Source organism: Peromyscus maniculatus, chromosome 16, assembly GCF_049852395.1.
Source record: "Peromyscus maniculatus bairdii isolate BWxNUB_F1_BW_parent chromosome 16, HU_Pman_BW_mat_3.1, whole genome shotgun sequence".
Lineage (NCBI taxonomy): Eukaryota > Metazoa > Chordata > Mammalia > Rodentia > Cricetidae > Peromyscus > Peromyscus maniculatus.
The window spans coordinates 29,998,303-30,021,845 of NC_134867.1; the positions used below are offsets into that span (position 1 = coordinate 29,998,303).

General features: G+C 40.6%; 1 protein-coding gene across 3 annotated transcripts in view; it reads left to right on the top strand.

Moving 5' to 3' along the window:
- The first annotated feature begins 7,811 nt into the window (after nucleotides 1-7,811).
- Trmt11 (tRNA methyltransferase 11) overlaps nucleotides 7,812-23,543 on the top strand; it is a 49,801-nt gene continuing 34,069 nt past the window's right edge. For 2 of the 3 annotated variants that reach the window (XM_006981250.4, XM_076552543.1), the window contains exons 1-7: nucleotides 7,812-7,951; nucleotides 11,734-11,799; nucleotides 15,340-15,413; nucleotides 20,106-20,187; nucleotides 20,276-20,368; nucleotides 20,591-20,725; nucleotides 21,532-21,688. In XM_006981250.4, coding sequence (XP_006981312.1) covers nucleotides 7,880-7,951; nucleotides 11,734-11,799; nucleotides 15,340-15,413; nucleotides 20,106-20,187; nucleotides 20,276-20,368; nucleotides 20,591-20,725; nucleotides 21,532-21,688 — 679 coding nt within the window. In that variant the 5' untranslated portion in view covers nucleotides 7,812-7,879. The remainder of the gene's footprint in view (nucleotides 7,952-11,733; nucleotides 11,800-15,339; nucleotides 15,414-20,105; nucleotides 20,188-20,275; nucleotides 20,369-20,590; nucleotides 20,726-21,531; nucleotides 21,689-23,543) is intronic. The other variant, XM_076552544.1, reaches the window with a different exon arrangement.

Below are 23,543 nucleotides of genomic sequence, written 5' to 3' on the forward strand. Positions count from 1 at the left end.
GAAAATGAAAATAAAAATGAAGTAATATGTCAAATTTTCCTTCTCTGCAATTTTAAGTATTACTGAAATTCATAATTCAACTCAAAGATGTTTAATAAATTGGCTGAACTGTATAAAAAGTTTTATCATTGCAGATGGAGACACACCTTTTCTCTCATATAAAGAATCAAAGATCAAGAACTATCTTAGTTATTCTATTGCTGTGAAGAGACACAGTGACTAAAGGAGCTCTTATAAAGGCAAACATTTAACTGGGGGCTTGCTTACAGTTTTAGAGGGTTAGTCCATGGTCATCATGGCAGGAACCAGACTCGAGGGTGCTGGAGCAGTAGCTGAGAGCTTTACATCCTGATCTTCAGGTAGCAGGCAGAGAGGGGGACACACTGAGGCTAGTCCAGTGACATGCCTCCAAAAAGGCCATACCTCCTCCAATAAGGCCACACCTCCTAATTTTTCCTAAACAGTACTACTGACTAGAGACCAAGCATTCAAACATAAGCCTATGGAGTCTATTCTCATTCAAACCACCACAATAAGCTTATGATGGAGAATTTTAAATACTGCAAATTATGCAAGAGCAATTTAAAGGTGCTGTAAGTCAACTTGGAGCACCACAGTTAAATGCCAAACAAGCAACTGAGATTTACTTTTTACAGTTCTGCAATTTAGAAATCTAAGGTTGGGTGCCTGCACAACCGAGTCCTGATGAGAGCTCTCTTCCTGGCTGACTTATGGCCGCCTTCTCCTTATGCTCTTGCAGGGTAGAGAGAGACAGGAATCTCTCTGGCATCTTTTCCTTTAAAGGCGTCAATGCCATGTGAGTCCCTCAGGATCTCACTCCAACCTAACTGATATTCACAAGTCTATAATACCACCAGCGAGTTAGGTATAGGCACCTAACTATATGAAACAGAGGGGCACAATTCAGCCTTTCCTGCAAAGAATGTGAACAAATTTATTTAAGACCTCTTTTAGATGATGACAACGAGGAAGAGATGGAGTCTAATACGTCTGCCTCTGTCTGCTCCCTGGGCGCATCCTCTCCTTCAATAATCCCCTCTCATGTTGTCAGCTGAGTGTAAAGGACTCCCAGAACTTACCTTCAACATTAATCCTGATCCTCTACTTTGGAACCTGAGCTTTTTTAAATTGAATACTAAAATTTTAATCAGAGATAATGTAACTGTTAAAAGCATTACACCCTCCCCCCCAAGTTTTTCCTATGTATACTTGGAGTGGGGGTTGAGTGTGGTGATATTTTATTTGGGCTGAAATGTGATATTTTATTTGTATGTTAATAAATAAATAAAAAGAATCAGCTCCTCACTGATTAGCTAGTTAAAACTTCACAAATAAAAATGGAGCTCTGTTCATTAATCATGCATTAATTAAACCACTGCATCCGTTTCCTATCCTCAATCCTTTCTTTTGTTTTTCCTATCTTTGCCGTTCACAACTGGAGTCTTTCAGTGCTCAAATTCAGTGTTGGACTCACTGTAGACTCTTTTTTTGGTGTTTTTTTTTTTTTTTTTTTTTTTTTTTTTTTTTTTTTAGACAGGGTTTCTCTGTGTAGCTTTGCGCCTTTCCTGGAACTCACTTGGTAGCCCTGGCTGGCCTTGAACTCACAGAGATCCGCCTGCCTCTGCCTCCTAAGTGCTGGGATCAAAGGCGTGCGCCGCCGCCGCCGCCGCCGCCGCCACCCGGCCACACTGTAGACTCTTTTTACGCTTCATAGCCAACCTACTACCACACCTGTTGGCAATATATTTATAATTTGGCCACTTCTTACCAGTGCTGTGATCATGGCCTGGTTATCATTTCTTACCTAGACTATGGCAGGAGCTTCCTTCTGGTCTTCCAGCTTTTTTTTCTTGTTTACTCTACAGTCTATCCACAGCATATCACACCAACAAACGTAATTGTTTGCTTGAATGTTCTCTTATGCCTCCTGGCTCCTAAAGTCTTTGCCCTCAGATTTGTGCAGGTTTGGGTACCATATATTGTCATGATGGGACCTGGACTAAAAGTTGGCTCATTGCTCTCAGTTCCAGTGTCTGTGTTTGCAGACACTCATCCTTTCTTCTTTTGAATATTCCTAGACTCTCATCACTGGCCTCTATGCCTCCACTGTCTCTCTGAGAGTTTTCATCAGAATTTTTACTAAATCAAGTGACTAAATTACTAAGTTGGGTTTAGTTGTGTAGTTCAGTGGTAGAATGCTAGTTTAGTGTTACATGAGGTCTTCTGTTCAATATACACACACTCACCAAATTGATCATGTACTATTTTTGCTCTTCAAAACTACTCTTTATCCTCAAGACTATTCGTTAGGCTTTTTAGCTTTATTTTCTGAACTTACATTCCACGTACCAGTCGTTTTTACTGTTACAACAAAACCACTTCTTTGAAAATCATTTACCCCTTGAATGCCAAGTTCATACCTGACTTTGTGAGGTTTTCTCTGGTACCTTTCATTCCAAGATGCAACCATACACTTTTGCAGCTCCCATACACCGTATTTTATTTTCCTAGCATAGGCTTTCTATACAGTGTAGCCAAGATATGACAGGGGTCCTCTTGTCATTGGATTTTGACGTCTTTTTGCAGTTGAGGGAGTTATCTTTATTACTGTAGTATTTTATGTATGTGTCTGGCAGCAAATCCACTGTATCCCTTTGAGTACCTTATGATGTTGATAAAGTTACTGTAACACACTCAAGTTTTACTGAGGAGCCTATCAGTGTATTAGTTACTTTTCTATTGCTGTGATAAAACACCATGGACAAAACAACCTACGGAAGGAGGTGTTTATTTGGGGCTTACGGTTCCAGAGGGTTAAGGGTCCCATCACCATCACAGTGAAGAAGCACGGCAGGAGACCGGCATGGCGGCTGGAGCAAGCTGAGAGCTCACGTTTTAAACTTCAAGCAGAAAGTAGAGAACTTGAAATGGGGTACATTTTTAAGTTCTTAAAATTGGTTCCCAATGAGCAAGGCCACACCTCTTCAGCCTTCCTCAAACAGTGCCACCCCTGAGAGCCAAGCATTCAAATGCTCCAGTGAAGCCATCACAATCAGATAACTTGCAATCCAAAAATCAGTGTGATAGCCTGCATGTAGGCTGATCTTCCTAGTCTTGTTTACTTGGTGGTATCCATATCCATTATATATTGTGTGAAACTCTATGAGTTTCTAAATCTAGCCACACTAGATACTTAAAGAATTTAATAACCAAATTGACAAGGCCATCAGCAAGTGTCATATAGCTCCTTCACCTTGCTGACTTTTCTTCTCAACATTCCTTTAGAACACGTTCCTCTTTTCATTAGACTTGTTTTTAATATTCTTGGAAGCTTTAATTGTAGCCAACGTTCCTGGCCCACATGAAGTCATGTCTTTGGAGAAGGTTCTTTCAGCTTAGCTCAACCAGACAGACATACTTATTTGTAAATTTGTAGTCCTCAGTTGATTATTATATTTGAATCATGGCAGAATTGAGAGAGAAAGCTGACTCTTCAACTCATTCTCTCTCTCTCTCTCTCTCTCTCTCTCTCTCTCTCTCTCTCTCTCTCTCTCTCTCTCTCTCTCTCTCTCTCTTAATGCACAGAACTTTCTTTACCAGTAGGGAATTATCAGGGTTTGCAGTGAGGGCCTCAGATTTGTTCTGGGGAGTCTTGAGACAAAGGGATGGGATTTATTGGCATGTGCCTTCATGCCTGTGTAAAATTTTGGCCCTAGGGCATATGAAGAGAACTTTTCTTCTCATTGGTTCTATGTGATGCCCAATCCCTTTTCAGGTGTTGGGTACTCAGCTTGAGACACATGCATGCATGGTTTGGCATTACTGTATGACTTCTTTTTTGAGCACTTGTTAACTTTTTAGTTCTTTGATTTTTGTGTCCTGTAGCTAGAGTTTTCCTGCCTTGCCCACAGTCAGGACAAATCTTTGTGACCCGCCAGTCCCACAGCCACTCAGACCCAACCAAGTAAACACAGGGACTTATATTTCTTACAAACTGTATAACCGTGGCAGGCTTTTTGCTAACTGTTCTTATAGCTTAAATTAATCCATTTCCATAAATGGCTCGTGGCTTACTGGCATTTTCACATGCTGCTTGTCCTGGCAGGTGGCTGGCAGTAACTCCTTCTGCCTCCTGTTCTTTTATTTCTCCTCTCTGTTAGTCCCGCCTATACTTGCTGCCTAGCCACGGCCAATCAGGTTTTATTTATTGACCAATCAGAGCAACTTGACATACAGACCGTCCCCCCAGCACAGCCAAGTGCAGACCATCTCAGACACCTGCACTTAGGCCCGTGGTCCTAATCATCCTCTATGCGGACCTGCTGGGTAAAGCCATGAGGAACCCGAGAACGGGCTCCCACAGGACATACAGAACATCCCACAGCACTTTTTTTTTGTGGGCGTACAAACTGTAACCACATCCCGCAGCAGTGTCCTATTAGTCTCATAGCTGAAGTGGCATGTTATAATTACAACACAAACTCCTCTCCAGTTCTTGTGTTCTAATAGGCAGCAGTGCCAGGGTCTTCACTACTTGTAGAGTATCCATCTTGAAGAAGGAGTCCTTTCTAAGAGGACTGCTGTGTCTCCTTCCCAAATTCCCCATCTTACCAGTTTAGGACACAAAGCCCTTATATAATAAATACTTTGGGGCTCGAGACTGCCACCTTTTTCTAATTCTGGGCTCAGTCTCTGTCTTAAGGTTTCCATCGCTGTGAAGAGACACCATGACCATGGCAACTCTTATCAAGGAAAACATTTCATTGTGTATGTGTGTGGGGGGCTTACAATTCAGAGGGCCATTATTATCATGGTGAGTAGTATGGCAGTGTGTGCTGCAGGCCACAGGAATATATCATAAGAACTCAGCTGGTTATGGCAAAGTCACTACCTGGAGGAATCAGGGAATTTCTCCAGAGGAAGCCAAATCCCAAGGAGTTTTTTGGTGTTACTTGGCTTGTTATATATCGGCTGTCTTCTGTTATGAAAATCACGTGTGCCTTCATAGTTTTCCTAATTGACTTTTCCCTAAGAAGGGCTGACAGTGTGGACTGATCACTCTCTGGACATACACATTCCAGGTATTTGGAGAACTGCCTCAGGAAAGGCTTTCTCTGGAATCAGATATCTCCCTTAGTCACTTTCAAGGACTACAGGAAACACCACCCAGGTGGGCCCCCAACTTCTGAGGATAACAATGATAACAGCCTACCTGCAAGTCTCCTGATTTAAATTCTACAGAGAGACACCACCCAGGGGGCACCCAACTTCTGAGGACTAACAATGATAGCAGCCCCACAGGCAAGACTCCTGACCTAAGGTAAATTCCACAAGGAGACACCGCCTAGGAGAGGTGGACGTTAAGTAATAGCTTTACACAATTTATCTCGGACCCTCCCTTTATATACTGGGAATTCCAGGGCACGAGAGGGAGAAGAGAAAAAAGAGTGGAAGAACTAGACGGGTAAGAACTTGAGAGGAACAAACTGAGATGGGGAAGAACTAGATTGAAGGGCTAGAAGAGAGTACCAGAGGAATGAGATGGAAGATGAGGAAGAGACAGATGGGGAAGTACTAGCTGGGTAAGAACAAGCTGAAAAGGATCTAGATGAGGCAGAATTAAGATGAGAGAATTAAGACAGAACTTAGAGGGAGCAATAGATAAGTATAGAGAGAAATCAGGCAAGAAAGGAGCTAGACATGAGAACAGAACTGAAGCTGTGTATAAAGGATGATATGCCAGAGGAATTAAAGCAAGTGGACTATAGAGCTCGGTGTGCTGAGATTCTATTTCCTGAAAATAGTCCTTGCTGTTAGTAGTTCTCTCTCCTGAGCCCCTGGGATGTATAATATTAAGGCTGGTCCCGCTAATATTATACAAGAAGTGTGCATGCAGACATGGTACAGGAGAGGTAGCTGAGAGTTCTACATCTGGACTGGCAGGCAGCAGGAAGAGACAGTGAGCCACTAGGCCTGGCTTGAGCTTTTGAAACCTCAAAGCCCAGCCCCCCACCCAGTGACACACTTCCTCCAACAAGGCCATACCTACTTCGACAAAGCCATACCTAATAGTGCCACTCCCTATGAGCTTATGGAGGCAATTACATTCAAACTACCGCAGTCAGATTGCTGATTACCTATATCCGTACAACTCTCAAAGTTCTGAGAGAAGCAGTCGCCAGCCACCACCTCAGGGAGAGGAACCTGGGGCCTCCTGCTCATCTGTGACTAATGAACTCTAAGCATCTAACAGTGATACTGGGCCAGAATAGTCTGCTTCCCATACTGAAAATTGTGGCAAGACCGGGAAGATGTCGTATGATATTGGGGAAACCCAGATTACCTGTTAAGGTTCTTGGTCTCATTAATAAAAGAACTGAAGGACAGGCAAAAAAACAAAAACAAAACAAAACAAAACAAAAAACCAAAAACAAAAAGCAGAAGCTTGACGACAAAAAAGGAGCTCAAACAGAAGCTTGACTATTGATATTTCAAAAGAAAACTTACAGGCAAGTTGTAAGTCTTGAAGCCACACAGATGAGAAAGGAGGTCTGCCACATGGAGACAGGCAATCACACGCTTGGGAGAGGAGCTTTAGGCAAAGAGCAAAGTAGCTCAAAGCATTTGTTAAGAAGAGTTTAAAAGCATACTTAAGCTCTGGCCACCACCTAAAAGAAAAAGAAAGAAAGAAAGAAAAAAGAATAGTTATATCCTTCTAAGTCAGGACCCAGAAAGGCAGGTAGACCCAGCAGAATGTCCTGGCACCTGGTTCGCAGGGACTGCACTAGGGAGTGGGAATTCTGGGACGGCAAAGTACATACATCTCCTTGACTGCAGGTAAGCCCTCATTCTTGCTCCGTAAAGGATTTTCAGGTGTAGCCTGTTGGGGTAAAAGCACCCACAGTCATGTAAGTAAACCGTCACTGATGCTCTGGAAGGAAACTCAGTTGTAAACTCATTGTTTTCCTAGAGTGAGTTTTGGTGATATTGTGCCTTGATTGTTTCTTGGTATTTTGGGAGACAGGGTAGATGTTGCTTACATGCACCTTGTGAAGGAATTTTAGCAACACTAACAAACGCAAATCTCTCTCTCTTTTAAAGCAGGAATTCTCATTAAAACAAATCAAAAACTTTCTCATGCCATTTATTGACCCCACGCAACAGGCTATATTTTGAAGTGTGAATATTATTACACCTAATCCTTGTAATAGTCATTTGTAGGCAGCAATATTCCAGGTTTTATAAGAAAACAGAGGCTCCGAGATGTTACAAAATTTGCTAAGAGCACAGGGATGACAAATGGTGGAACTGAGGTTTGAGTTATGAGGGTTACCACACTTGGTGGACCGTTTTGAGCACTACCACTAAGCATTGACTGTTTCTGACACATGGTGCTCTTGAAAAGTTTTTTGCAAAAAATCACAAAAAGTACACTCAATGTTAAAGCCTGGTGCAGGCGAGGCCTAGCATTTTGGATAGGTAGAGGAGTCTACACAGAACAGTGAACTTCCGGTCCAGTTCTGAGTTGGCTTGAGCAGGGAGTCGGAAGTACTCCAAGTGGAGCATCACCGGGAGCTGCGCGGGACGACGGCGGCCAGGCCCCCCTAAAACAAGGCACCTCTCCCAAAAGAAGCGTCTCAAGGAAGCGCGGCCTCCGGGAACCGCAGGATCTAGTTCCGCCCGCTACTCCCACTCAACCCGAACCCGGACCCGGGGAGGGAGGCGTGCCAGGGCGGCGCGCTCCAGGCCGAGCTTCCGCTTCCGGCCCCCCGGGCTCCGCCTCAGCGGAAACTCGGCTCCGGGGACGAGAAAGAGGGCGGGCCCGCGTTAGCCGCGCAGGCGCACGGCAGCCGCTGCCATGGCGCTGCCGGGCTCCTTGAATAGGTATCTGCTGCTCATGGCACAGGAGCACCTGGAGTTCCGCCTGCCGGTGAGCCGTCCTGGGGTGCCTGACGCGGAGGCTCGCACGCCGGCTTCGGGGGGCCGGGGGCAGCCGCGCTCGCGCGCGCCTGGGTTGGGGCGGGGGTGAGGCCGCCGGTGGGACTGAGCTATCTCAGGCAACCTTTCCCCGGGGCCAAACCTTGTCATTCAGCCGCCCCCTGCACGTGCACCCGGCCACGCCGGGAAGCAGGAGACCCTCACCAGGCCCTCCAGGACTCCGCTTCCAACCGAGGACGCAGGCCTCCCCCCGAGGGCGCTCGGTGCCGTGTGACAAGTGTCAAGAGTATGAAGTTGAGGCTTGGTGCAAGGCTTGAGGGTGGTCCTTGATGCCAAGTTGGGAACCAGCTTTTGATTGACTCAAGAAACGTTTTTTTTTTTTTTCCCAGATTGCCCTTAAATCGCGTGATCCCGGCGGTGAGGATGTGTTTCACTGATAGGTAGCTCTGCCCTTAAAGAGCGTACTGTTGTCCATTTAGGCTGGGGGCCAGCAGACACCTAAGCACAGTTGTAACCTTGCCAAGTGCAGGGATGGGGTGACCAGCACGGATGGGAGCTTTGAAAGGGGGAGTCTTATCCACTGAAGGGTGGGGGCTTTCAGTGGTTTCGTTGAGGGGATGACTTTTGAACTCCAGGATTAGTTAGCTGGGCCAAGGAATTAAGTCCAGTAGAAGTATAGTATCAGCCGTTGTCCATGACTGGTCACCAGTTAAGTGGCAGAGAGTGGTAAGGAGAGAGGAGAAGTAGGTTGATGGACCAGAAAAAAGCAGGCTTGAGAACTCTGTAACTTGGAAGAGGGATTAAAGTGTTTAAAAGTAAAGGGGCAGAATTAGATTGTTTTCAATAGGAAAGCAAAAGGAAGGGTGGGCTTGCAAGGAATAAGCCTGGTGTTGAGACTGTTTAAGAATCTGTTGGAATGTTAAATGATTAAAAATTAACCTAGTGTGAGCAATAAGAGGGTAGGATAGAATCTCATCGCAGTGTAGGAGAGGAGAACAAATCTGGACTTGTGATAAATATTTGTGATTGTTCTGCATAAGAAAACTAGGAAAGGATGGGCTTTCTTCAGGTGTAAGCTCTAAAAGTGGCGAGCCAGTGGAGCTGAAGAGATGCACACTGATTAGAGCACTCACTGCTCTTCCGGAGGACCAGAATTTGATTCCCTGTACCCCTATCAGGAAGCTGGCTTACAACCATCTGTAACACCAGCCCCGGGGGGGGGGGGCGACCCCATACTTCTAGACTCCATAGGCCTGATCCCTACTTTTTAAGATTTATTTATTTATTTATTTATTTATTTATTTATTTATTTATTTATTTATTATGTATACAGTATTCTGCCTGCATGTGTCCCTGCAGGCCAGAAGAGGGCACCAGATCTCATTACAAGTGGTTGTGAGCCACCATGTGGTTGCTGGGAATTGAACTCAGGTCCTCTGGAAGAGCAGTTGGTGCTCTTAACCACTGAGCCATCTCTACTGAGCCATCTCTCCAGCCCCCTTCCTTGCTTTTGTAAGTGTACACACAGGTTAACAAAAAAAAAGTGGTTGGCCAAGTACAAATGCTTGGAAGCGCTGACGTTAGAGGACAGCCGGAAGAGGAGACCGTGCAGGGTGACAGATGTAAGGGCCTCAGACATGAGGAGAGCAAAGGTTTAGAGAGCAGAGTAGCACTGAATGCATGTGCTTTGTGGTTCAAAAGGAAAGTTATTCTCTGGGAAGGTAACGAGGGAAGGGAAGGTAGACGTCTCATATATCAGAATATAAGATGGGAAAGTATAAGATGAGTTATAGTTTGGGGGGGGGGTCTAGGGAACGGACGGGAGGAGAGAACGGAACTTCAGTCACCACCATTTGGTTTTTCGAGACAGGATTTCTTTGTGTAGCTTTAGAGCCTTTCCTGGAACTCGCTTTGCAGACCAGGCTGGCCTCTAACTCACAGAGATCCACCTGCCTCTACCTCCCAAGTGCTGGGATTGAAGGCGTGCGCCACCACCGCCCGGCCGAATTGTAGTCTTACTCCCGTGTTTCATAATGTCTCCTGTTCAAATTTGTGTTATTCATGCTGTAAAGGAGCCTTTGGGCTGTCTTCACTGATTTACTTATTGTCTGTGCTAGTTTGTGATACACACACCTCTTAAGAATATTTTTTTTTTAAATATTTACTTATTTATTATGCATACAGTGTTCTGCCTGCATCCCTGCAGGCCAGAAGAGGGCACCAGATTTCATTATAGATGGTTGTAAACCATCATGTGGTTGCTGGGAATTGAACTCAGGACCTCTGGAAGAATAGCCAGTGCTCTTAACCTCTGAGCCATTTCTCCAGCCCTTAAGAATATTTTTATTCTTTGAAATTTTCATGCAATTTGTTTTGATTGTGTTCACCTTCAATTCCTGCTAAAACTCATAACCTTCTAATATAAGAAACAATTTGATGCATAGGCAAATGAAAAAAAAAGTAGTAGCTCTTGTTGTTCAGATCTCCCATTCTTTTTGGTTTGGAATGGGACACTTGACGATGTGGCTGTCTTTCTCTCCTCATGGCTGTGGGCAGAGTGTTAAGACCATCTGGCAGGGAGGAAAGGAGAATGTCTGCAACCAGCAGCGGGAGCACTTAGTTCTTCTTAGTTACTTCCTCCCTAGGGCCACTGTAAAGGATTAGAATCCATTTGCTATATATTTTTTAAGGAAACAAATTGTCAGTGTTGCAAGGCAAACTATTTTCGTACTCATCTTGCGTTTGTCAGTACAGAGGGATTCCTTAGAAAGATGTAAATACTGTTTAATCAGATTTCCTCTTTGCATGCATGTTACATTTAAAATATCTGCTGTGGGCAGATATGGTGGCACACTCCTGTGATCCCTGCCTTTGGGAAACGGAGGCAGGTGAATCAGGAGGTCACAGCAGCCTTGGCTCTAAAAATAGACAAAAAAAAATAGTCTCAAAAAATAGACAAAAATAAAAGACTCACTGTGTTAGTCCTTTCTAGTTTTATTACTATTGGGAAAGGAGGTTAACCATGAACTTGTACATACTGACTTCACAGTTATGCTCCCTAGCTAATTATTTCTTTTTTCAAATGTCTTCAAATCATGTTTAATAATTGATTTTATTTTAATTAGTTGATTGTCTTATTTACTGATCTGTAGTGTCTATAAACTTTTTCTACCTCCCAAACTAGGACAGGACAGTTTTTGATGAAATACTTTTGCAGCTCATGTATAAAATTTCTCAGAAATTGCTTAATCATGGTTAGGATGGCACAGCTCTCCTCAGAACCCCACATTTAATTGCCTGATGTTGAAGCCTAAATGCCTCAAGTAGATCTCAGCCTACTCTTTTATTTCTATTATTAGAGATGTTTTTCATAGCAGACTGAATTTGAAGTGCTTAATGTGCATGCGGGCACGCTTCTTGGTGGTGTACGAAATAGCTGGCAGGAGTCACGAAATGGCACAGAGCTTTATTGTGACTCATTACTTGAGAGAGTCTGGTTGGAGGCATCGTGGAGTGCCTTAGTCTGTGGCGGGATTATGAGGAAGCCGCTTGTTCACTTGACACACACCAAGAAATGGAGCGGGTTGGAATCATGTGGGAATAATCTGCAAATCCTACCTCTTAGTGAAGGACTTAGCCATTCTGCCCTGTAAATGTGTCAGCACTCAAAGCCGCTCCACAAGCTAAGGGCTGAGAGTTAAAACACAAGCCCTTGGGGCCATTTCTTAATCAGACAATAACAATATATTTATTTTCTCTGTATTTTCAATGCAGGAAATAAAGTCGTTACTGTCACTGTTTGGAGGCCAGTTCACTAACAGTCAGGAGACTTATGGAAAGGTAAGATGATTTTTTTTTTTTTAAAGGGACTAGGTAATTTATTTTGGAGCCATTTTGAGTGACCAATGGCCTGAGAACTCAGATTTAGGTTATCCCAAATTCCATGTTCCAGTGTGGAAGCTTCATGGTTTCACAGAACAAAGGAAGTCATAAATCAAGGTGAGGTTAAAATATGTTGGTCGGTGCATCAGAGAGGTGGTTACAGCAAGATGGGGGAAGACTCGCTGGAGGCCTAAAGTGCTGCCTGGTGCCATTCTTAGTTTTCGGATTGGTGAACGCTAGTAGTCTGCTGAGTTACTAGATTTCAAAGGGTTTCTATCTGTTAGCCACAGGATGTTAGTTTTGACACAGAGGTAGACCAGGCTAAAGCTAAGCCCAAGATGAGGTACTGCAGTTCCATTAGTACTCAGTTTCTGCAGACACAGCGTCTTCCAGGAGCTCTTCACAGTTGCCCCTGTTGGCCAAGCTTCACATTTTTGCTCTTGCAGGGGCTGTATATTATTTATAAGTTCCTTTGTAGCTAGGAAGGCTCATTCCTAGTATCTGTTGTAGATGGGGCTGAGTCGTGGGCAGGACAGTAGTTCATGGGAGAGGAATAAGCTGGTAAAGACCTGTAAGGAAGAAACTCCTGGATTGTATCAAAACTATTAATCATCATGATCTGGATCTGCAGTATTTCCTTTTACTTTTTCTGTATCTGGTACAGCGTTTATGTGTGACATATAATAGGGTTCCTGTACCTAAAATTAAGTAATTAAGAGCAATTTGGCCTAATGGAGCAAAGGTAAGAGATGAAGGGAGATATATTTGAAAATAGCTAAAATGTACATATTTTCACATAGATTGACTATAATTTCCCCTGTATTTACAGTTATTTGTGCTCTATGAACTGTCTTATATATATTTCAAGGTTAGAAATGAGTTAGAAATGGAAGGTGGCACTGTAATTTTATACCCCCCTTTAAATTAGTAAAATAAAAATAATCATTTAATTAAATTTTAATCCCTGCTAATTGTACTATACGGCATTTAAGATACTAACTAAATCAAGAACCATCATCAGTACATGTTGTTATTAGAGATTGGTATCTTTTGTATAATTTGGATAAGAAGAGCTAACCCAAATTTTGAGTATCTCTAGGTAGAGTAAATGGAGTTAAAATTTAATTTAATAACCAATTTTTTTTTATCGAAATTATACTGAACTGTGGAAATACACACACACACACACACACACACACACACACACACACACACACAGTGGAAATACTTGAATCTTTTAAACACTGGATTTAGATAAGGTAGGGGGGTTTAGGGTAAGCAAACAGTCACAACAGAAAGACATCATCAAGTGAAAGGACATGATATCTTCATTTATAGTTTCATAAAAATCAAGATTTGCCTTAGTTTATCACTTAGAAATCTGCCAGGAGACAGACATGGTGGCTCATGCCTTTAGCAGCTGGGAGGCAAAGGCTGGAGGATCTCTGAGGTCAAGGCCAGCCTTGTCTACGTAGTGAGGTTCGGGACAGCCAGAGCTATGTAGAGAGACCCTGTCTCACCCTCTCCCTCCAAGAAAGAAGTAAGCCAGGTGGAATAGTAAATATCATAAACAATTAAAAAAGTCTGACTACCTTAAAATCAAAAGTTTTTAAGAAACAGAAAGTGAGAGAAATTTTTAGTTACTTAGGAGACTCCATCGGTCAGTGGCATTGAAGATGAGTATCACCCAGCATTTTTTTTTTTTTTCTTCTGGTTTTTCAAGACAGGGTTCCTCTGTGAAATAGTCCTGGCTGTCCTGGAACTCACTCTGTAGACCAGGCTGGCCTCGAACTCACAGGGATTCACCTGCCTCTGCCTCCCGAGTGCTGGGGTTAAAGGTGTGTGCCACCAATGCCCGGCTTCATCCAGCATTTTTGAAGTCCACTTGAATGTGCTCTCGGATGACGTAGGAAAGTTCAGGTAAGGTGGACTTAGAGTAGGTCGTGTATAGTATGTGTCCACAACCTTTGGTGGCTGAGCTGTCTCTCCCTGCATTATAATTTTAAAACACTAAGATGTTTATTTTGTTTGAGTTATTTTGAGTAGTTCTGTAGTGTAGTGTCAATATCAGAAGAAGAGAGCTTAAATATGACAGTCTCATCTTTTTCTTGCAAAAGACGAGAGGCCTTAAATTAAAGCCCTCTGTTAATGGCCTTTTGTTCCCGAGTGACTCCCTCACTGCAAAAAGAAGGATGGAGGGGAGACTGTGGATATGATGTGTGAGAGTGATGAGCTAAGGTCAGAGCACTGCTGTGTTCAGCCAAGTTTTGACAAGGGGTTGTAAGGGTGGAGCTTACCAGCCTGTTTTTGAGGGTGCTGGGACAGAGGATTAAGAAGCCTTTGCTGATATCTTAAATAAAATGATAAAATAATTGAAGTTAATAACAATAATCTACACCATGGCTTTACATCATCTTTAATTCATAGGATGCCCAGGGCCACAGCTATCCAGAAAATGAGTGACCAGGCTGGGCATGGTAGCATACTCCTATAATTCTTTCATTTGGGAAGTTAAGACAAGAAAGTGACAAGTTTGATCCTAGCCTGGGCGGCTCAGTGAGACTTTATCCTTGAGAGGGATTGCCATAGTTTGATTTCTGTTGTGGTGATAAATAGTATGACCAAAAACTATTTCTGGAGGAAAATATTTATTTGGCTTACACCAGCTGATCCTAGTCTGTCATGGAGGGAAGTAAGGGCAGGAGCCTGGAGACAGGAACTGAAGCAGAGATGACGGAAGAGCGCTGCTTCCTGACTTGCTCAGTTTGCTCTCTTATACACCATAGGACCACTTGCCCAGGGATGGCACAGCTCCCAGTGGGGTGGGCCCTTCCATGTCAATCATTTATCAAGAAAATGCCCAGGAGACTTGCCCCCTGCCAGTCTGATGGGGAGGCAACTCGGTGTGTCAGGTAGCAAAAAACAAACCATATAGAGAGCAAGGAAAGAGGGTGAAGGAAGGAGAGATTTAGTAATTAAGAACTAAATGAAGGTGTGTTACTTAGGAGTTACAATAATGACATTATAAGGAGTGATTAGTAATAACAAAAATGCCAGGAATATATTCTGTCGTATATGCATTACTTTTCTAGTCAAGCTTCATAAAGGCAAATGTAAAGTAATCTTAACCTGGATGTCACACGCAGGCTTATATTTTCATCACTTGGGAGGTGGAGGCAGGCAGATCTTAACACATTGAGTCTGAGGCCAGCCTGGAATACATAGAAGCGATTTTTTTTTTTTTAAAGTAACTTTAAAGTGTATTGATATTTTCATTTATGGACTCATTTATAAAAGTGTTCTTACATTGTAATATATTATCTTAAGTTATCTACTAAGATAATTTACCTTTTTACTACCAGAATGATTTTTATTTTGATTAGTCAAGTCAAGCATTTTTACATTTAATAAGAATGTCTCCTGTTGGCTTCTTGAATCAAAGCATTTAGACCTTGTAGCATTTTAGTAGTAATTTGCATGTCTTTTTTTTTCTTTCAGTCTCCTTTTTGGATTCTTAGCATTCCCTCTGAAGATATTGCAAGAAACTTAATGAAACGGACAGTGTGTGCCAAGTAAGAGAAGCTCCTCATGTTGTGCAGCGTGCATATACATGGTCTCACAATCACTATATTCTGGTTTTTGCTGTGAAGGTTGAAGTGTTTATCTGATTATTCTCTATCAGTAAAACCTCAGGAGTTAGATATCGGGGTAAGAACCTGAATGATCAGAGAAGCGGCAGAGAAGCAACCAGTGACCTCTTGTTCCTCTATCCAAAAAGGCTGAGACTCTCTCTAAGCTTTGTCCTACTATTTCCTGTGTCTATCTGTCCTCGGTCCTCCAAAATCTCTATGGCTAATTTTGGTCAGCTAGTAGCTAGCCCTGCCCTCTGATTTAGAGCAAACTTTATTGGCAGTCTCAGGAGCCTCAGAATATGATCAAAATATCCCACAACATTTCCTGCTTTTTGTTTAAATCAAAAGGTTTTAACTCTAATACAGCAAAACTATATACAATAAGAACAATTATCAGGTAAGAATTAGATTCACAATGTCCAGTCCATTTGCATTTGGCAAATTCAGAGAAAATACTCCATTATCTGTCTCATCTTGGTGAGGCTTAAAGTTTTATACCTAAACCATTTTCTATCATAACTTGTATCATCATCCTAAAAATATCTTTTTATACCTAAAAACATTTTCTTAGGTAAATAATTTAAGGTTTTATGTTTCTATATCTCTTATGTAAGTTTTTTTTTTTTTTTAATTTGGTTACAAAGAAAACTGTATGCTATCTAGTCTTCAATCCCCAACAGAGATACAAGAAGGATATAATATTACCTGAGTAAACAGGAAGTGTAGAGCAAGCAGCTTCCAAAACTATAGAAATGACAAAGACATTTGGCTGCATGGACAGTCACCCAGGGTTCCTCTGTAACGTTGGGTCATCCATCTTCGGCCTACAGGCCCAGAATATCTGACAGACTTTTCTGTGAAGGCGGAATTTTGAAAGATTGTCCTACCTTGTCTTGGCAAAGTTTACTTTCTTTTGTGTCCTGCTCATCCAGTTTGGACAACATACTGTCAGCAGTTGAAGCAAGGGCAGTTTCTTGCCTAAATGGTAGCTTTGCCACATTGAAAGCAAACTCTGTATGGAGTTTCTTTGATGCCCATCATCTTCCCTGAAGTAGATTGGAACTGCTAGGAAGAGATGTCTGTCATTGTCATGAAAAGCTTTATGTTATTAAAACATCTTAAATGCCATATTCTGTAGATCTCTGAAGTGTTTGAAGACCATCTATCTAAAATATATGTTTGACTTTGAAAACATACTTAACATGGCCATTAATTTGTTATAGATGACTAACTACTAACCTGTGTTTCTTAATTATCTTGAACAGTTTGCAATAATAACTAACCTTTAAGGTCTAGACCTTTACATTACATTTTAAAGTGAACTGCATTAAACAAGAGTAGAAACATATATACAGTATATTAAAAAATTAAATTTATGTCAATATACAAAAATATCGTAAAAATATCTTAAACAAGAGTAGAAACATATATACAGTATAACAAAAACAACCTTAAATTTGTATCAATATACAAAAGTACCTTAAGCAAGTGTGGAAACATATATATATATATATATATATATATATGTATGTATGTATATATATATATTATAGTAAAAACAACTTCAAATTTGTATCATTATACAAATATCCATACCAGTGTAAAATATTTAAGACCAGTAGTTACTATTTTAGTTTAAAAGTAGACTCAGTAATTTACCCTTTTATCCAATCATACCTATATCTCCCCCTTTTTCTTTTCAGAATGAGATCCCTAAATCTAATCTCCTTTGCTTAGTTTCCTTCCTGGCTGTGTCCAATAATAACTTGCATTCAACCCCCCTAAATGATAATCAACATTCATAATCCACCAAACAACCAAAAAACACCCACCCCACCTCTTTGGAACGTGGGCATCATGTTTTCCTGACTGCTGCCTGTTGTCTGAAGGCAATAGCATCTTTAGGGGAACCCTGAGAAAACTGAGATAATGATCAAGTCCTGGGAGAGCTAGCTCGGTCATTTGTTGTCCAGTCTCTGTGTAATGGGAAAGTGCAGGGCTTATCTGAAGTCCTGACTTGAGTAGTATATGAAGATGGACCTTCTCAACTAGCTGCCTTGAAATTGTCCTGAGCAGTTTGTAGTCAAAAGCTGATCCTTGGATGGTGTTTGTCAGCTTAGTGGAGTTACCACAATCCAGGTGGAATTGTGGGGCCCCATCATCTTTTTGGATACTTCAAAGGTCACTGTTAGGGACGGTCATAGTTCACTGAAGAAAACTTAGACATTTTAAATGTTATATGCAGCTGAATTTGGAGAGGTTAAAGGACCACAATTTGTTAAGTACATCTGAGGTATACAAACTTAATTCCTAGTTACCTGATTAAAACCTTTACTTTTTATTTAGACAAAAGGGTGAAATGTGGGATATTTGTATAGTAGATTAAAATAATGAGTTATAAGTTATAAGAGCTAGTGGGACAAGCTTTCCGAGCTAAGGCCGAGCTTTCATAATTAATAATAAGACTCCATGTCATCATTTGGGAGCTGACGGTACAGAGAAAGACTTGCTACAGAAGGTGGTAGAGGCTAAAACAATTGTAGCTTGAAGTTATGTAGATTTACCATTGGATGGTGATGAGGGAACAGAGACTTACCTTCTGGAGCTGAGGTGACAGACACTTATGTTTAGCAGGGGGATAGTGTGGAATGACATATTCTTACATCGAATGAATGCCACGTTTAGTGTAAAGAAGTTTTACAAAATCTAAATCTGCTTTTCTGCAATATATATATATGTTAGAGAAATGAATTTTTTTTTTCTCCTTGGTTTTTCAAGACAGGGTTTCTCTATGTAGTCTTGCTGTCCTGGAACTCACTTTGTAGATCAGGCTGGCCTTGAACTCACAGAGATCCTCCTGCATCTGCCTCCCGAGTGCTGGGATTAAAGGTGTGTGCCACCACCGTCCAGCTGAGAAAGAATTCTAATAATCACATTTTTAAATTGTTTATTGCTTATTCTTGTTCCTAGATTTTTATCATGAATCCCTCATTTCCCTTTTCTTTAAATTTTTTTGATTGATACTTAGTTGTGTTTTTTTTCTCTGAAGATAATGGCAGATTATTGAAAATATTTTTTCCTTAGATTTTGTTTTTAATAATGAAATGAAAATAAGAATATATATATATATATATATATATATATATATATATATATCATGATTAGCAGTGTCTTGTAATGCGGTCTGACTGTCACCTCCGTATTTATCTAACTTTATCCTATTGGGAAGTGTGCTCAATTCTAAATCTAATTCCTTAAACTGCAGCTTGTTAACAATCTTGTTACTAAATATAAATGACCAGAAGACAGAAACAACAAAAAAATGAAAACCACTGTTTGTATAATTACTACTTTACTTTTCATATTAAAATGTATACCTGTTTGAGGTATTTGCATTCCAGAAGTAAGAGATGTTAGGTTTAAAATAGCCACTTGAGTACTCAGTCCATATTGGTGTGCTGCATATGTTTGGTGAATAGTAAAGTGAATAATTATATAATATTGTCATATTGAATAATTATATTGTAAAATAGTAACATTTTACTTTTGGTTATTCTTCATTTCTATGGCTGAGATATGTCTTAAGATACTGCTAAGTAAGAGTAGCATTACTTACTTGCTCTGGATTCAATAGAAGAGGAATTCACTTTCAAGGATTGTATTTGCAACCTACAGATAATTAAAATAGACTTACAAGGACATATTGAAAACTCATTTCAGAATTTTCTACAGTTGAATTAGGCTTAAAATTATTTTTAAATAGTTTTAGTATGGATTTTTAGAGGATTTATTTTTATATTTTTATTTTATATGCATATCTGTGTGCCTGAATATCTGTGTGTGTACATGTGTGCAGATGCCTCAGAGGCCAGAAGACGGAGTTGGATCCCCTGGAATTGTAGTTACTGGTGGTTGTAAGCTTCCTGATGTGGGTGCTGGGAACCAAATTGGATTCTCTGCAAGAACAACAAGTTCTCTTAACCACTGAGCAGTCTCTCCACCTTTGATGTGGAATATTTCGTACATACCGCAAAAAGTGAGACATATAGCAAACTCTGGGTACTCACTTTGTTAGAGCTCAACATTTTGAGTAACTTAGTAAATTTTAGCAAATCATAGCTAAATAGTAATGATAGGTTTTTTTAAAATCTCATTGTCCTCCCCCTTTTTTAATGGGGAAGATATGAGAAAAATTTGACTTTCTGCAGCTTTTCTTAAAATACCATGTGATTTTATTGCATTGCTTAATCCAATATAGTGTATAATAAAAGGGCACGGGGTATAGCTCAGTGATAGGCAGCATGCTCATCATGCATAAGACCCTGGGTCAGTCCCTAGCCCTTCTCCAATCCATGCATATATATTTATGCATTTGTGTATAATTGCTGAAAACTTGGAAAAACTCTAACTTAATGTTGAATTTCCCTTCTTTCATGTGAGGTTCAACTTTTTATGGTTTGGGGTTATGTTGCTACGTGTTTCCAGTGTACATATTTCTCATGAATGGATTAGAAAGCATGGCCAATGATTGTTTTATTGTAACAAGCATAAATAACTAGCAAAATAACTATTATGTATTGCTGTGTGAACTAAGTTCTTTACTGAGGTTAGTACCAACCATTTATTTCCTAGGTCTATATTTGAACTATGGGGTCATGGAAAATCTCCTGAGGAGCTGTATACTTCTCTTAAAAATTACCCTGTGGAGAAGATGGTGCGTAGTGAAATGTGATTTTACATAGGCACGTGTGCATATTCTGTAGAATTCACAAGCTTACAAAACTTATCTGCTTCCATTTTAGGTTCCATTTCTACATTCAGAGTCTACGTATAAAATAAAGATCCACACGTTTAACAAAACATTGACTCAAGAAGAAAAAGTCAAACGAATAGATGTAAGTGAAACTAGCTGAAGCAAAGCCTGTGGATTGAATACACTAGCTGTTGGTGTATATGAATATAGACTGTCTCTTAGGCGCTTTCCATGTTGTTTGTGTCTATCTTGTAGAATTCTGACACCAGACTCACACAGTATGTATGTAGATAAGTTCTGTTTTCTGTGATTCTTTTTATAAATCTTTGTAGTACATTAGAATTACTTTTTTTTTTTTTTTAAGGCCCTTGAATTTCTGCCATTTGAAGGAAAAGTGAACTTAAAGAAACCACAGCATGTATTCTCTGTTTTGGAAGACTATGGTTTGGACCCAAACTGCATCCCTGAAAGACCACACAATATTTATTTTGGTAGATGGGTAAGCAAGTTCTTTCTACCTATCTTACCCCTTTCTTTAAAAGCTAAATGCAGGGTGGGGATGTAGGTCAGTGGTCGAGCATTCCTGAGGCCTCAAGCAAAAGAAGCAGCATGCCACACCCACCTTTGTGCTTGATTTTTTTAATATGTAAAATTTTGAAGCAACTGAAGAGTCAGAACTGCTGTATGCATTAAAATTGCTGAAAAGTATGGGATTATGATTTGTATTTTTCCAGAGATTCCTGTGAAACATAAGGAGTTTGTTAGATACAGGACCTAGGAAAAGGGGGTTATGCCTGACAAAGGAAAACAAGAATTCCCAGAAAGGCAGGACTACCGTGTAAGTGATGCAGAGAGGGGCCGAGTGCTGTGCCAGTTCAGCGATCTCTTGTGAAAATCTCAAAGCTAAGGATTCCATTCTGAGGGGAAATGAAATTCTAGAAGTGTTATGCTCACTTCCTTGAGGCTGGACTAGGTAGGTGGAAGCTGAGAGCCATGTTACGGATTTTTGTCATTACAGAGAAAGAGAAAAGGGAGAGGAGAAAACTCAATACCACTCCTTAGAATCATTGTATTGAAATTTGATTCCTTCTTAGTTTGAAAGCACAAAGTAGCTAGAAAGGCGTTAGAGAGGTAAAAAGATTTGACTCTGACAGTCTCAATCCTGTGATCTCTAAAGGATTAAGTTTAGAACAGCAGTAAGTGGAACAAGTTCTCATTAGCAAGGTGCTGCAGTTTGTATTGTCAGTAATTATCTTGAGTCTGTTCTGTACAGCTAGGCTAACTTGAAAACTATCTCTGATCTAGATTGCAGATGGACAGAGAGAGCTAATTGAGTCCTATAGTGTCAAAAAGAGACATTTTATTGGAAATACAAGTATGGATGCTGGCTTATCATTCATCATGGCCAACCACGCAAAAGTGAAAGAAAACGATGTTGTCTTTGATCCATTTGTTGGAACAGGTATTATAAAATGATTTGTTGCACTAATGCATAGATTTTGCTTATTTATAGCAGTGAAGGTCATAGTATGTTTTGGATGAGAGATTGAATTGACAAACTTCTTGTATAATAGCTAATATTGAACACTTTGCCACTTGGAGGTTTTATTCCAAGTAAGCCACTGGGGGGAGCATCAGGCTTATTTTTTCACATATGTCTTGCAGTATATCATACGTTGTAGAAATGTTATAGAATCATATTTTTATTTATTAGGAAAACTCTTATGGGAAGAATGGAAAAAAAGAAAATATTCATGCTTTTAAAGAAATAGCTATGTATTTGGGTAGAGGAAACACATCTCTGATTCTGTTTGTAGGAGTTTTTAATTAAGTGTGAAACTGAAGGTGACTAAGGAGCCATAGTCTAGAGTCTGCCTGCTGACACCACAACCCATGTTCCTTATTACTTCCCTGGGATGCTGTCCTAATTAGGCCTGTGGAAAGCCCGAAATTCCAAGTTGGCTTCATCTGATTCTCAAGTTTTCCTTGCCTCGGATTCCTTGCTTTCTTGCTTGATGTAGGCCTTAGGCAGGCAGATGGAGGCCTTAGGCAGGAAGTACTCTTTATCTTATTTTGGTCCTCCTCATCTGTTATTCTTGTTTAGTTAGCCTCTCTGCAGATGTCTTTCTCAGGAGCAATGGGGTGCAAGGCTAGTACCTGTTGAGTAAATGTGTCGGGTACTGTTGTACACTCACATTCTGATGACAGCTCACATGAAGACACTTTGACCGTCTTTCTGAGGAAAGGACAGTGCAAGGAGAGGTTACATGACTGGTCAGGGTTACATGGAGTATCATTTTTGCTCATGCAGACTCCAGTAGTTCATGTATTCATTGCTTCTGCAGAGCTGTCTCTGCATAAACTTGACTGGCCACCACTTGCACCTGAATTCACTTCAGGAGTGTGACCAGATGTGATGAGGAAGAAACAGCCTCTGGTCTAGAGTTCCTAGAGGACAGAAGGAGGTTTGGTGATCTGTTTTGAACTAATTGACCAGTGCACTTTTGCTGTTCTCTCAGTGTCTCCGTGGACCCCACTCTCAGCATACAAGTTTGTTCTCTGTCTTCATTCTAAACACGTTCTCTCTCGTGTGAGCTTGTTAGTGGAACTAGTATCAAGTTTATTTACAAGTTATAAGAACAAATATCCACATAGCCAACCCCAGCTTAAGCTTTTGTTTACATTTGGCTTCCTTTACCTTATTTATATTTTTTTTTCTGGATCATTTGAAACTTACATTTATTTTTATTTTTTTCTTTTTAAAATTTATTTATTGATTAATGTTTGGCCTTACATATATGTCTGTGTGACAGTGTTGCATCCCCCTAGAACTGGAGTTATAGACAGTTGTGAGCCGTCATATGGGTGCTGAGAACTGAACCTGGGTCCTCTGGAAGATCAGCCAGTGCTCTTAACCACTGAGCCATCTCTCTAACCCCTGAAGGTTACTTTATTTAGTTATTGCATTCCTCTCTCAAATATATCAGTATACATTCTTAAGAATAAGAGTTTTATATATATTTGCATTTATCTATTTATATTCTTTAGTTGGGTGTTGTGTTTTACTGTTAATGTTATTTTGATTTGGAACATTACTAATGCTTTTAAGTTTAAAATAGTTTTCATTTGAGTTGCTTGAATCTCACTCATTGGAATGAGTTATACCTTCCCACTAGAGATGTTATATCCTTGTTAGGTCTCACATATTCTGCTTCTCTGCCTCGGTGGGAATACTAATTTTTACCAGCATGGTGCTAATAGAATTTGATTTTCCATGTGTGATGGTTACTGTTTTATTTTGTAGTCTTGCAGTTAAT